At 34.7% G+C, this 13,559-nt stretch overlaps 1 protein-coding gene across 1 annotated transcript in view; it reads left to right on the top strand.

Moving 5' to 3' along the window:
• PREP (prolyl endopeptidase) overlaps positions 1 to 13,559 on the top strand; it is a 148,161-nt gene that overhangs the window by 72,234 nt on the left and 62,368 nt on the right. Inside the window, exon 7 of the mRNA XM_012651230.1 lies at positions 1,818 to 1,923. Coding sequence (XP_012506684.1) covers positions 1,818 to 1,923 — 106 coding nt within the window. The remainder of the gene's footprint in view (positions 1 to 1,817; positions 1,924 to 13,559) is intronic.

Here is a 13,559-nt window from a genome sequence, read left to right as displayed (position 1 = left end):
GCTTTCACCTGATTGGATGAGGCCCATCCACATTATGAAGAGTAATCTGCTTTGCTCCAGTTCTGCTCATTTAAATGTAATCTCATCTAAAAAATAACCTTCATAGAAATATCTAGAATAATGTTTGACCAAATATCTGGGCACTATGTTCTAGCCAAATTGGCATATAAAATTAACCATCATAATAAGGATGTGGAAAAACAGGAGCTCTCATATACTAGTGTATAAGTTGGTACAACCACTTTGGAGAATAATTTGGCAACATCTAATAAAGTTGAAATATGTGTGCATATCCAACCACTGAACAATTTTGCTTCTAGTTATATACCTTGGGAAGCATTTTAGGTCACAAACATGTTCAAAACATTTTCTAAAGGATTGTTTGTAGTAGTAAGAAAATGGAAATAATCTTTTTTGGGGGGGAGTTGTTTGCTTTTATTTATATAAATTTATGGAGTACAAGTATAATTTTGTTACATGAATATATTGCTTAGTGGTACAATCAGGGCTATTAGTGTACCTATCACCTGAATAATATACATTGTACCCATTAAGTAATTTCTCATCTTCCACCCCCTTCTGCCCCCTCACCACCCTGAGTTTCCATTGTCTATCATTCCGCACTCTGTGTCGACGTGTATACGTTATTTAGCTCCCACTTATAAGTAAGAACATGTGGTATTTGTCTTTCTGCATGAGTTGTTTCACTTAAGATGATGGCCTCTAGTTCCATCCATGTTGCTGCAAAAGACATGATTTCATTCTTTTTTGTGGCTGAATAGTATTCCATTGTGTATGTGTGTGTGTCTGTGTGCGTATCACAGTTTCGTTATCTAGCTATCCATTGATGGACACTTAGATCGTTGATTCCATATCTTTGCTCTTATGAATAGTGCTGTGATAAACACACAAGTGCAGGTATCTTTCTGTTATAACGATTTCTTTTCCTTTGGGATCGCTGGATCAAATGGAGGTTCTAAAGAAAATGGAAATGATCTGAGCATTATTGGTAGGAAGAGGGATCAGTAAATTGTGGTATATTATAACACTGTGCAGCAGTTAAAATGAAGTAGATTTACATATATCAACATGGATTAATTGTAAAAATTATGTTGAATAAAAAAAATTAGTTGCAAAAGGATATATATAATTTGATACCACTTGTATCAATTTTTTCAACTCAAAACAATAATATATTGTTTATTGTATTAGATTTTTGTCTAGACTCTTTTTGCTACCTAAAATTCTGCTTTTTTATACTAAAAAAGAAATTCCCAGAAGCACAGGCCTTTTTCATCTCTGAGATCTTATGGTAGAAGTGACTAAAGATAAACATGAAGTATTGTTCAGTAGAAACTTGTTAATGTGACCAATGTGACCCGCAGTGAATTTCTTGCATCTATACTCATTTTGGACTAATTCTTATTTAAAACAACTTTTAAGTTATGTAACCCATGAAGAAACCTTAAAGTCAAGGATATTATATTCAAAGTGATAGATCCACATATTTTCAATTTAAAGAATAGATTAGAAATTTAAATAAAAATTGCATTGAAGTCATTATGACATTCAGTTATATCTACTAATATTTTCTACTTAAATAATTCACTATCTTTTGTTAACTATGATTAAGAGTGAAATAAGTTAAATTGATGTTCATTTTTTTATTTCAAATGGCTTTCTTGTCAGATCATAAGTTTGGAGTAAAGTCACTGCATTTGAAAGTAAACCTTAATTTTTTTACTTAACATTTAACAATGTCCTCACAAAAAATGTATCCTAATTAGTCCCTTGCACTATTTTTGTTGCCTTCATAGTTATCTGACGATGGCCGCTATGTCTTGTTATCAATAAGAGAAGGGTGTGACCCAGTAAACAGACTCTGGTACTGTGACCTACAGCAGGAATCCAATGGCATCACTGGTAAGTTATTTTTCAGATGCTCATAATTATTGCAAAAAACTCCTTAAAAAACAATTGTTTTGGTCTTCTAATTGATTTCCCAAGAAACCTTCTGTTCTACTACATCATGTCAGTTAATATGATTTTTTTCTTTCAGCTCTATTCCATAAAATGAGGAAAAATTGAATGAAACTGTTGGCTTTAGCATTTTCTCTGTAGATTGGGATTAACCATATTTTCTGCACATGAGTGAAAATATCCTGTGAGTATTGCAGATGAAGAGTGTAAAGGCCCTTTGGTCTGTAAAGTGTTATATTAATAACTATTCAGATGTAATGGTACAAATGATCACAGGCCAGGGTTATTAGACCAGTGAGAATTTGTTAGATTGACAGGTAATCAGTACAGTTGTTCCTCAGTACTGAGCCACATGCAAAAGAACAGCTTGCTTTTGCTTCCTAAAGCCTTATATATTGTAAGGGTAAGCATAGAGCCATCCAGTTTCAAGTTCTGGAGATGGCTCATTTTCAATGTAGTTCTCTTCCAACATCTCTATCATACCAGCACTATCATCAGGCATTAAAGCTTTTTACCTACATAGTTCACAATGCTGAAAATTCTCAGACCCAGAAATTCTGTCATATATGTTGGTACCCAGATAAGTACACAAAACTATTTACACCATGTTCCAGTTAATGTAAAATACATATATTTTAGAGATGGTCAACATAGATTTTCACAATATACCATGCAGAGTACATTTCTGTAATACTTTATCTATCTCGTTATTAGTATCTAGTCAGTATTACATTATGATATAAAAATATTTATGTCTGATCGGGCATTACATCACTTTTGAAATTCTCTGTGCAAGATCCACATCCTAACATTTTTAGGTATTATGGAGCACCATTCACACATATAGTAGCATGAAGTCAGCAACTTTTATTCTAGTATTAAATATATATCCATTTAATAAAATCACGTATTTTTTTTCTGTTAAAAAGAAATAGATACACCCATTTTGGTCACAAGAAACCAACATCAACCACATCATTGTTCACATACTCTGACAGGAACAAAGCACCAACCTAGTCTTGAGTTGCAAGTCTAGGTCTACATAGAACTGAGCAAACCTTTTAAGATTGAATCTGAATGAAACAGTGACAGCAGGCATCATGGTGCCATTATCCTGTATTCATGTTCCTTTATGATTCTGAGATGGTGGAAGAGATTTTACCTTTCTCCATTTTATTACAAATTCTGATTACAGTGTTCTTCCTCAAGAGACTGCTGTTTTTATTTTCTGTTTATAATTTTGTTATTAATATATCTTTAAATTATCATCCTGGGTTGTGTTTTTAAAAGATATGTTAACAAATTAAAAACATACAAATTGCTTAATTTATTCCAAATACAGAGAAGAAAATTCCATCTACATATTCATATACAGAACTGCTATTGCTATATGCACATCAGTAAGAGATAGTAATATTTTGAATGGAACTTGCAAGTGCCGGCAAAATTCATGGAAACTGTTTTCTCCCTAACCTCTCGGTCCTTGTCTTTCTCTCCCCCTTCCCCCCCATTGTCATCCCAGTGTTAGTGACATGTTAGAGAAGAGGGCGTGCAAAAGGAAGTACAGGGAATTCCAAAAGGAAGGCAGTGCAGAAGTGTACTGGGCTCTCAAAACCTAAATTCTAGACAGTGCAGCCATGAATGAATGTGAAGAAGAAAAAAGGGATATATCTAAGAAGCCGTTAAGGGGTATGATGCCAGATAAGTCGGGTCCTGGCCTGCCTTCCAACTCGATCTCTCCTTAAGTTACTAGACAGTTGTCTTCTCTGCTTCCTGGGGTGATTTTCATGCAGCTTAAATGAAGAGGCCAGCACGCAGCAAGCACTCAGTAAATGTCAGCAATGATTATTTTCCAAATTGTTCTCTTTTTTTCTTAAATCTTCCAGAGGAATTTTAAGATTATTGCATGATCGATGATTTGAAATAAATCCAGCTGTGAGGACTGTGTGGAAACCTAAATTTATTTGAGACTGTATCTTCTTGGAGTCATGTAGGACTCACACATTTCTTATTAAAGCTATTTCTGGATATTTTATGTTTGTGAGGTATTGATGGTTTCTGAATGTATCAGGGCTTAAAGAAGCAGAATGAGTAGGAGATAAAATGAGATTTATTATAAAGAATGAGCATACATGAATAAGTAAGTCTGAAATTCATAGGGCAGGGATCAGACAGGCAGACAGACTGACGCTGCTGTCCATAGGTAGAATTTCGTCTCTGGGGAAGCCTCAGCTCTGCTCTTAAGGCCTTTCAACTGATTGAGTCGGGCTCACGTGGATTATCTGAAGTCAACTGATTATGGACTTTAATCACAAGTACAAAATTCTATTACAGTAACACCTAGATTAGTATTTGATTGATTAACTAGGGAAATTACCTAGCCAAGTTAATTGCAAAAAGACCATCACTGCAACTTCATGGAAAACCACATGGAGGTTAACAGAGCAAACAAGTCTTACGATACTAACCTAATTTCATTTATTCTAAGATTACTAAACTAATCAGTGTTTGGACTTTATTGAGACATTTGGAAAAGTCTGTCATACCCTGTGGACAAGAAAGCAAAAGTGAAGGTGAATAATAAAATAGGATTCGAAGCTGTTGAGCTGCATGGTTATAGATTGGATCATCTTGGAGAGCATTCTGCAGTGATTGCTGTTAGGTTCCAAGTGTAGCACGAAGCCTATCATCTTTTTCTAATTATTGCTTTACTAGCATTAAATTTGTGCATAGCATAAACTTCAGAGTAGTTATTCTTTTAAGTGGCAGTCCTGGGATTCTGAAAGCTCTTGACAGTTGCAAATGGACTGACCAAATGGATATCAGCTTTCACCCTTAGGTTGAAAAGTCAGTTGTGCAGGACAGGATTAGAGAAATTCTGTTTGTTTTTTAATTGATTGCTGGTTCGTTGTGAGTCAGATGGGATTATGACTATTTAAAGAACAGGTACTATGTGTGAGTGCAACTATTGAACAAATTAAGTAAATTTAGTCTATAAAAGGTTAGATAGCAGATTGAGATAGTAACCATTAAATTTTTTTAAATAGTTTCTATTAATTACGGTTGGATGGATATATTGGAACAATAACCATAGCTTTTCAAATCAGATTTGAATTTTAATCTCAGCTCTACCACTAAGTAACTGGTGATCCTAGGAAAGTTTTTTTTTCTCTCTCTCTTAATATTTCCATGTCTGCTAATAGGGAAATAATATTTACTACACAGGGAATTGTGAGGAATGATGAAAACGCAAAGCAAAGGGCTCAGCAGAGTTCCTAGCATACAGTGGCTTCTCAAGTATTCCTTCTTTCTTTTTTTCTTTGTTTCTTGACTAAAAGGGGGATATTTAGAATCACCACACTTTAGTTTTAGGTAGCTTAGAAAACTAGATTGAGGACACCCTGAAAATAAAAAACTGTCTTCATTTCAAAGCTTCTCTAAATGCAGATTTTTGAATTAACTTGTTTTCTGCAAAACCAGATTCATAACCAAAAGAGTCCTTTCATCAAAGGAAACATAAATAGATGTGCCTCTAGTGGGAGACTATGAGGGATAATGTGTAGTTCTGCAGGTTGGTAATTGAATATTCAAGAGTTTATATACCCAGTTGGTGACTGTGACTACCTCCCAGAATCTTTTTTTGCTGTTTCTTTCCCTGCACCCCCATTTGTGTTATCCTTTTTAAATTTAGGGGAAAAATAATTAACATTTAACGTAATTACTAAATGTACTCGTTAACGTAAATGTTAGATGACTTAGACCCAAATAACAGGCGACTAAAAACTAAATCCAGTGTTATAAAACCTCTAATTTTATATTATTAAAATCTATACTCCTTTTAATAACCTTAAAACCTTTCAGCTATGATTTTAATCTCTTTTCCCTTAAAAGCAAGGGAAATTATCAGCATTTTTCATATAAATTAATTTTGTATATATTAGAACATCACAAAATTGCCTTTCTTGAGAACTAAATAATTTCACTTAGGTGGCTCTTGTGTCAGATTTCTGTCATCTTTGTCTCTCAAGAAAACCTTCTGTCTATGTGCATTTTGAAATGAGAAGCACAAAAAAAAAGTGGCCCCTGGCAATTTAATATATTAATAGAAAAAGACAGCACATAGGGAGAACAGAACTGCATAAATGCAGGATGGAAAAAAATCTTAGAATCTTGAGAGTTAAATGAGATCTCTGTGAAACTGGATTCATTTTGTCATGTAAATTTGAATTTCTGATCTCTCATTTGCTAGCTGTCTTCCTGCCCTCTGCCTTGTAAGGATGATCGCTTTCCTGTTATCCTTTCCCTCTCCTTGGAGAACTTCATTTCCACCATTTACGTTTGCTGTATTTTTGCTTAAGAATAATATGAACACATTTGTTACAAACTGCAAATCACATTCTTTCCCCAGTAACTGTAGTTGAGGCTGGTGGTTGCTGCTTTTCCTTACCTTTTCTGAACAGGTAATTCCCATGACTCATCTCATGCACCACTGTGTGGAAATGGCATTAGGCCTATCATCTGGGCATTAGAAGTTTATATAATTTTTTCAACTCTTCAAAACAGCAGGTCTTCTGCAAGGAGTATCGCACCCTTTTCTCCACTGGCTACCAGAGAAACGTGTGGAGTCACTATCTTCTTGCTTTGGGAGAAGGGAGATTTTTGCCACAGAGGTTACCAGGCTTCCTTGTGATTTTGGTGCATACTGGTTCGCTACAGTTGCCCCTTCTGTTTTCTCTCCATACAAAAGCCCTTTGTGTGGAGATCCGTGAGCTGCCTGAGATCAGGGACCTTTCCTGACTTGTTCCCTGTGGAGTCCCCAGCCCCTGGAACAGTCCCTGTTGGACTCAGAGTAGGTGTGCACCAGCTTGTCTCCAACAACGGCACTGGTCCCTTTAGGGATCCTTGTGCTGAGGTGATCCTGCTTGATAAGCCATCCTCTCTCTATAACTCTTAATTTACTTTCAGGCATTTTGAATATTTACCCCTGTGGCCTCCTAAATTTTTTTTAATTAAATTTTTGTTCTTTATTAAACCCTGAGGATGATGGGTTACAGATCATATATTTTCAGTCTTGTATATTATATAAGCAGAAGATTTCTGTTTCTCTTAACTCTGTTGCGTGTTTAAAACCAAAAATGAAGCAGTATCAAGATATTATTAAGGACATCAGGCTAGCATGGCATTTCATTAGTTCTGCAACAGAAAAGACAGCTGAGTCTTGACTCCTGTGATTTTTAATGTGATTCATGCCTGCATATTAGTTGAAACTAATCATTCTGAACCTTACAAGCAAATAATTTTTCTGGATTTTCTTAGTTATATTTTCTATACTTTGCTAATCAAGACTATTTCTTTTGAAGTGTGTATATATATACACCTATATATATATATATACATACATACACATACACTTTGTTTCCTAATATTGCTACAAATAATCCTATTTTAAATATCTGTAAAGTTGCTTCATATACTTAGGCAAATTTAGAATAAATTTTCACATATTGTCTGCATTATGTTTAAATAGCAAGACTCAAAGCTGTCTCTTTTTCTCTCAAATATGTGGACCTTTAAAAATTTATATGAAAACGTAAGTGACTTTGTACCTTAAAAATATATTTAACTTAGGGATATAAGTTTCTAAAAACCTGAATTAGAAATGTGGAAGATACTAATAACTTCTTTAAAATTTAAATTTGGTGACTTTCGTTGTCTTTGCATTATAAACAACTATATGTAAAGTTGAGTCTGAAATGTAGGAGTATATACATTTTATATTTAGTCACGAAGTAGACATGTATCAGTCAGTGGCCCACTCTGTGCCAGGCATTGTGTTGGGTAGTTGAGGTCACGACACCTGGTGGTCCCTGCTCTTCATGTGCCCCCCACCCACTGGATGGTAGACATGGAGATTGTCAGCGCTCGGTTCCAGTGGGTGTCAGGTGCTATGACGAAGTGCACAGACTCCCTCTTTCTCCTTTCTGTTTTCTTTCTTTGTTCCCTCTTTGTTTCTTTCAAAAAGTCAGATACATTATTGCCTGCCTTATAGGATAATTAGCAGCAAAAAAGGAGCTGACCATTTTATCCCTATTCTGAATACATTTAAAATCACATCAGAGATTTTTAAATCTAATCCTTAAGAAGCAATTGTTAGGGGAAAAAACTATAAATAAATCTGAAATCCTTGCTGTTAGTAACTCAACACCCTTCTTCTATGTAGGCATCTTTAAAACAGTCCTGGAATGGTTTTTGCTCATATCCCAGCATTTATGAAGGGTTTTGGGAGGAAAGGTGGATGATGCTATAACATAACTGATTTTTGTAAAGAAATGTCAGCTTACCCTGAACTTTGCCCAGGCTTTCACTAACTTGCCTCTCTGTTTTTTCCTTTTTTGCTTACCGTGTCTTTATTTTAATGCTTTCAGGCCACTAAAAATTGGCTTTTTCCTGCAAAAGAAATTAATCTATACTACATACTAACACATAACCATAAAAGGAAATTTGGTATTTGTTAGACACGTATGTTGTTCATTTTGCCATCTCTGGATAATGCATCTCTTGTTTTTAGGTAGCAGAGACAATGTTGATTCTGTTGTTCATGCCTAGTTGGGCTGGGCATCTTTTTGGGGTAGATTGGAAAAGGGGAGATAAACATTGGAGAAACTTTAAGTACATAAGTTATGTAAAACTTAGCAAAGTCATCTGAGTGCTAAAAGCCAGACTAACAGAGGAGGAGGGCATCAGTGAGAAGACAGGGAACTGGAAGAAAATGTTAAGTGTGTCAGAGTGGGAATGCAAAAAAGCCAAAAAGAACTAGGACATCAAAAAACAGTGCAGAAATAAGAAGCAAAATATGAAATTTGACATAAAAGACAAAATACCAGTGATAAAATTAGTATTTGTACTAATTTTAAAACCAGTGATTATAAGGACTTTTTCTTGGAAAATGGCTGTGTGCCATGAGAGAAGGAAATTAGATTTTAAACATTCACTATTAGCAGTGAATCATACTATTCAGAGGCCATGATCTGTTTATTTCTGTCGCTTGAAGAATGCTGGGATTATTTGAAATAATATTAATAGCAAGTATTGTTTATGTAGCATTTCCTGCATGCCAGGTTCTGAACTATGCATGTAGGTAATTCATTCATTCTTCTGAACAAATTATTATCCCCACGAAACTGAGGTTGGTGTGGCCAAATAGCTTTCCTAATGCTGTTTAAAGATTTGGATCCAGGTCAGTTTCATTCCGAGGCCTGTGTTCTAACCATTATCATGTGGCAGAGTGAGACAGAAGGAAGTCATTCAGGCCAAAGAGAACAGCAGCCTTTGCCCCTTCAGCCTCAGAGCCTGGCCACACCTTGTATTTGTTATCTTTATGATAGAGTTTTTATAAAGTATAAAAGCACTTGAGTTCCTTTTATTAGATAGCTTGTACATTTTTATGAAATGTAGTTAATATCATTGATGTTTTTCAAAGAGAGTAATGAAAGTATGACTTTGCTCTAGAAAAAGCATAAAATGATTAATTTGAAGCTAATCTTCACTCAGTAAATGAATCAGTACCCACCAAGAAGGTTTGTAAAAAGTAATTTTAACTTTTTAATGCGAAGAGTTTCAGGAATTGAATTCTGTTGGCTTCAGAGTGTGTAATGCCACTTACAGATAAAAGAACCTCAGAGAAGGTGGCCAAAAAGTGAAATGGTTAAAGAGCTCAGTCATGTCGCTTTTTTAAAAGTAATTTTCCTATTTTCCATTTAAATCAACAGTGTTCTAACTTGTGAGTTGCAAAAATGAATGAGCCCCATTGTTCAACTGAAATACCTTTTCTCTTGATTCATTTCTCTACCAAAGCCCTGAGGCGCAAGGCTTCAGGAGAGCAAAAGGATTTCATGAGCTCTCTTTTAAAACATCCTGCTCTGTGAGGGCCTATACTTTGGACTGTTTTTCAGATTTTATAGCTGAATTTTTGTAAATCCAGCCACATTCCTTATTTTGAATGAGCTTAGGTTTGTATTTACTTATGGCTAAGGTTAATGCTTCAGAATTTGGCAGTAGATAATGACCATAAATTTTTTTGTTGCTTTGTTGTTCACTGGAGCTTGATAGTTAATGTGCCACATCTTCAGACTTAGCTGATTATAGAGTACTGAAGGAAATTTCTGTTGTGTTTTGCCTTTGGTGGATACTTTAGTGACTTTGGGTAGGGAGCGGTCATGATAAATACCACTGGCTACAAGACCTTTTCAGGCAGAAACCATAAGATGGTTACTTTGTGAAATAAAGGTTTCACATCAGGAAATGCTTTATTGTTAGGGGAAGATTTAAGGAATCTGACATTTCACTGAACTAAGATTTTGTGTCTACAAATGTCATGGTCCAGAAAATTGTTTCATCATTCTTATCATAAATAAATGTACATTTCTTGTTACCTTCAAATTTTATATTGCCAGCTAATTATTTTACTTAAATTGTTTTTTCTGTTAAAGAATGGGGATTTTTTTTTAAGCCTTGTTTTATGTAAACGAAGATGCAGTTACCTTTGAGTGGATCACCTGCTGAGGAGTCTTGAGGTTAGCAGTTTATCACTGGAAAAAACATAATTGCAACTCAGATGCAGAGTTTAACCTTTTATGAAAATTAACTGTAAGGACTTCTGTTTCTGGGAGTTTGGCAGATTGCATACTTTGAATAACATCCCAATTGAAATGTATAATATTTATAAAGCATCTTTCCAAATACATTGCTAAGTTGACACAAAAGAAGGAAAACCATAAAGACCAAAGAAAAATGAAAGCAGCATCCTGGAACATGAGCTGGATTGTCCCTGAATGTTTCTTCTGGGGTAAGGAGGATAAGAGAGAAAGCCTGTAGTTCTCCATAATTGGGATTCTAATGAGAGAGATCATCAACGTAAGGGTGATTGATAGATAAACCTGCCAGTGGTGGGGCTGAGGGTGAGCAGTACACAGTACGGAAACCTGCCTGTCTTTGCCTTGGCACTAGTGAGGGGTTGGATACGACAGGATATGACTTCTTCTAAAAGATGAGGAAGACTGACCTTCACATGAGTGTGGGTTGACTCGGTTGTACCTGTGAGGTCCAAAATCCTCATGCCAAGAATGTAATTTAAAGTGCTCTCAGGTTGGTTGCATCCCAAGAGGCAAGCAGAAGCAAATACAGATCTTCTCTGGAAGAATTCCATTTCAACCCAGGCCTCCAAGAATTCCCACAGATAATGTTTCAAGGAAAATCAGCAGTTCACAGTCAAATATCATAAATCAGATGAAGAAATTCACCAGCATTGAGAAATAGAGCCAGCAGAAACACCAGGGTGAAATTATCAGATTCCTTAATAAAGAATAAGTATGTTAATACACTTAAAAATAAACAGTCATTATGATGCTGCTTTAAAAAAATAAATGAGAAACTGGAACATAAGGAAGAAATGAGATGCTGAAAAGAATGACCAAACAGATTTTAAAAAAGACTAAGAAGAACTTCTAGAAATAAAAAATAGAAAACTTAGTAGCCGGACATGCCTGTAGTCTTCGTTACTTGGGAGGCTGAGGCAGGAGAATTGCTTGAGCCCAGGAGTGTGAGGTTGCAGTGAGCTATGATGATGACACTGCACTCTAGCCCAGGCAGGAAAGCAAGACCCTGTCTCCAAAAAAAAAAAAAAAAAAGGTACAGTTATTTGTTTAAAGAGAAGATTAGACACAACTGAAGAGAGAATTAGTGGAATAGAATGTAAATGTAAAGAAACTACCTAGAATGCAGCCCACCAAGAGGTAGAGCAACATGTGAGTTTATAGACACGAAGAAGAGCAAACAAACTCTTTCCAAAAATGATAAACTAGAGATTGGAACAAACCATTCCACAGAAGACAACTAGAAAAGCTGGAGGGAAAAATGTCTATTTGAAGGTATCACAGAACTAATGAGAAAGTGAATAATAACTGGTCTAACATTCTACCATGAAAATGGTGCAGCTATTTTAATATGAAAGTAGACTTTAAAGCAAAAAGCATACTAGATAATACTTCATAATCATAAAAGGTTCAGTTCTACGTAGAAATGATAATTGTATATATCTAATAACATAATTTCAATATATAGGGAGCAAGAATTAATAGAAATACAAGTAAAAATACACAAATCCACAATCATAGAGGAACATTTTTTAACATGCCTTTCTGTGACTGATAGACCAGATGGCCAAGAGAAATAAGTAAATATACAGAAAATTTAAACTATATGATTAACAAATGACCTAATAGGCATATTTAGCATATTGCACCAACAACTATAGAATATACATTATTTTCAGTTACATACAGGAACATTTATAAAACATTTTTAAAATTTAGGTCATGAAGCTTTTCTCCACAAATTTAAAAGGATTGAAATCATATAGTGTATGTTCTTTGAGCACAATAGGATTTAGCCAAAAGTCAATAACAATAACTAAAGGAGGAACAATCTCACAAGTATAATGTCATGAAAGTCAGATGCAAAAGAATGTGTGTTATATGATTTCATTATATATAGAGTCCAAAAATGAGACAAAACTAATGTTATGGATGCATATGAAGGCAGAAAAAGTACAAAGGAAAGCAAGAAGGAGATTAGCATAAAAGTCAAAATGATAATTGCCTTGGGGGAAAGGGGACTTGTTTACAGCATCATAGTGTATTCATTATTCTATTACCAAAAACATATTGACTGTCTTTAGTGTTTATTCTTCAAGATGAATTTTAGAATGATGTCGTATTCCCCGAAAGTCTCATTTGGATTTTGATTGGAATTGTGTTAAATCTATAGATTTCCTCTGGGATTATTTGCACCTTTGAACTATTGAGTCTTCCCATGTAGGGACATGTCGTGTGTTACCAGCTATTCAGGTTTATTTGTCTTTTTATTTTTAAGTTTCCTTAGACAAATTTTAGAGGTGTCTTCATATAGACTCCACATTTCATGTTAAATGCATTCCTAAGTATTTTATTAATTTTGCCTCTATTATGAAGGAGATTCCCCCACATTTTCTAACTGATACTTTTTAATTGCTTACCTTATTGCTAGTCTTAATCTCAGTCACTTATTTTTAAATAATATTTGTTGAGTTTTTATTGTGGGGTAGATACTAGTAGTTACTTTTATAATAATTTTCACATTTCCTTATTATTCCTAGTTTACAGTTGAGAAAATGTGGTTTAGTAGGGATTGAAGAGATTACTCACGGTCGCCCAACTAAGTAGTGTTAGAGCTGGGGTCTTAATCCAAATATATGTGACCACAAACTCTCTTTCTGTGGTGGAACTTATATTCCCTGATAAGCTTAATTCAATAACAAATTATATAAAGATAAGATATGCAAACGAATGAGATAATGAACGTAAAATTGCCTTGAAAGATTCAAGGAATATAAATGAACTATCCAAAATTAATATAGCAATTTCACTGTGAAATTAAAAGTAGATAATTGGAAAATAGCTAAGATCTGGCATCGCCTTTTAGTAGTTTAGAAGTCATAGAACTTTTTCGTTTATAAAACTTTTGAAATGTTCTCTGGAACATCT

Source organism: Propithecus coquereli, unplaced genomic scaffold (genome assembly GCF_000956105.1).
Source record: "Propithecus coquereli isolate 6110/MARCELLA unplaced genomic scaffold, Pcoq_1.0 Scaffold35, whole genome shotgun sequence".
In the NCBI taxonomy this organism is placed as follows: domain Eukaryota; kingdom Metazoa; phylum Chordata; class Mammalia; order Primates; family Indriidae; genus Propithecus; species Propithecus coquereli.
This window is presented reverse-complemented; position numbering and strand designations above follow the sequence as displayed.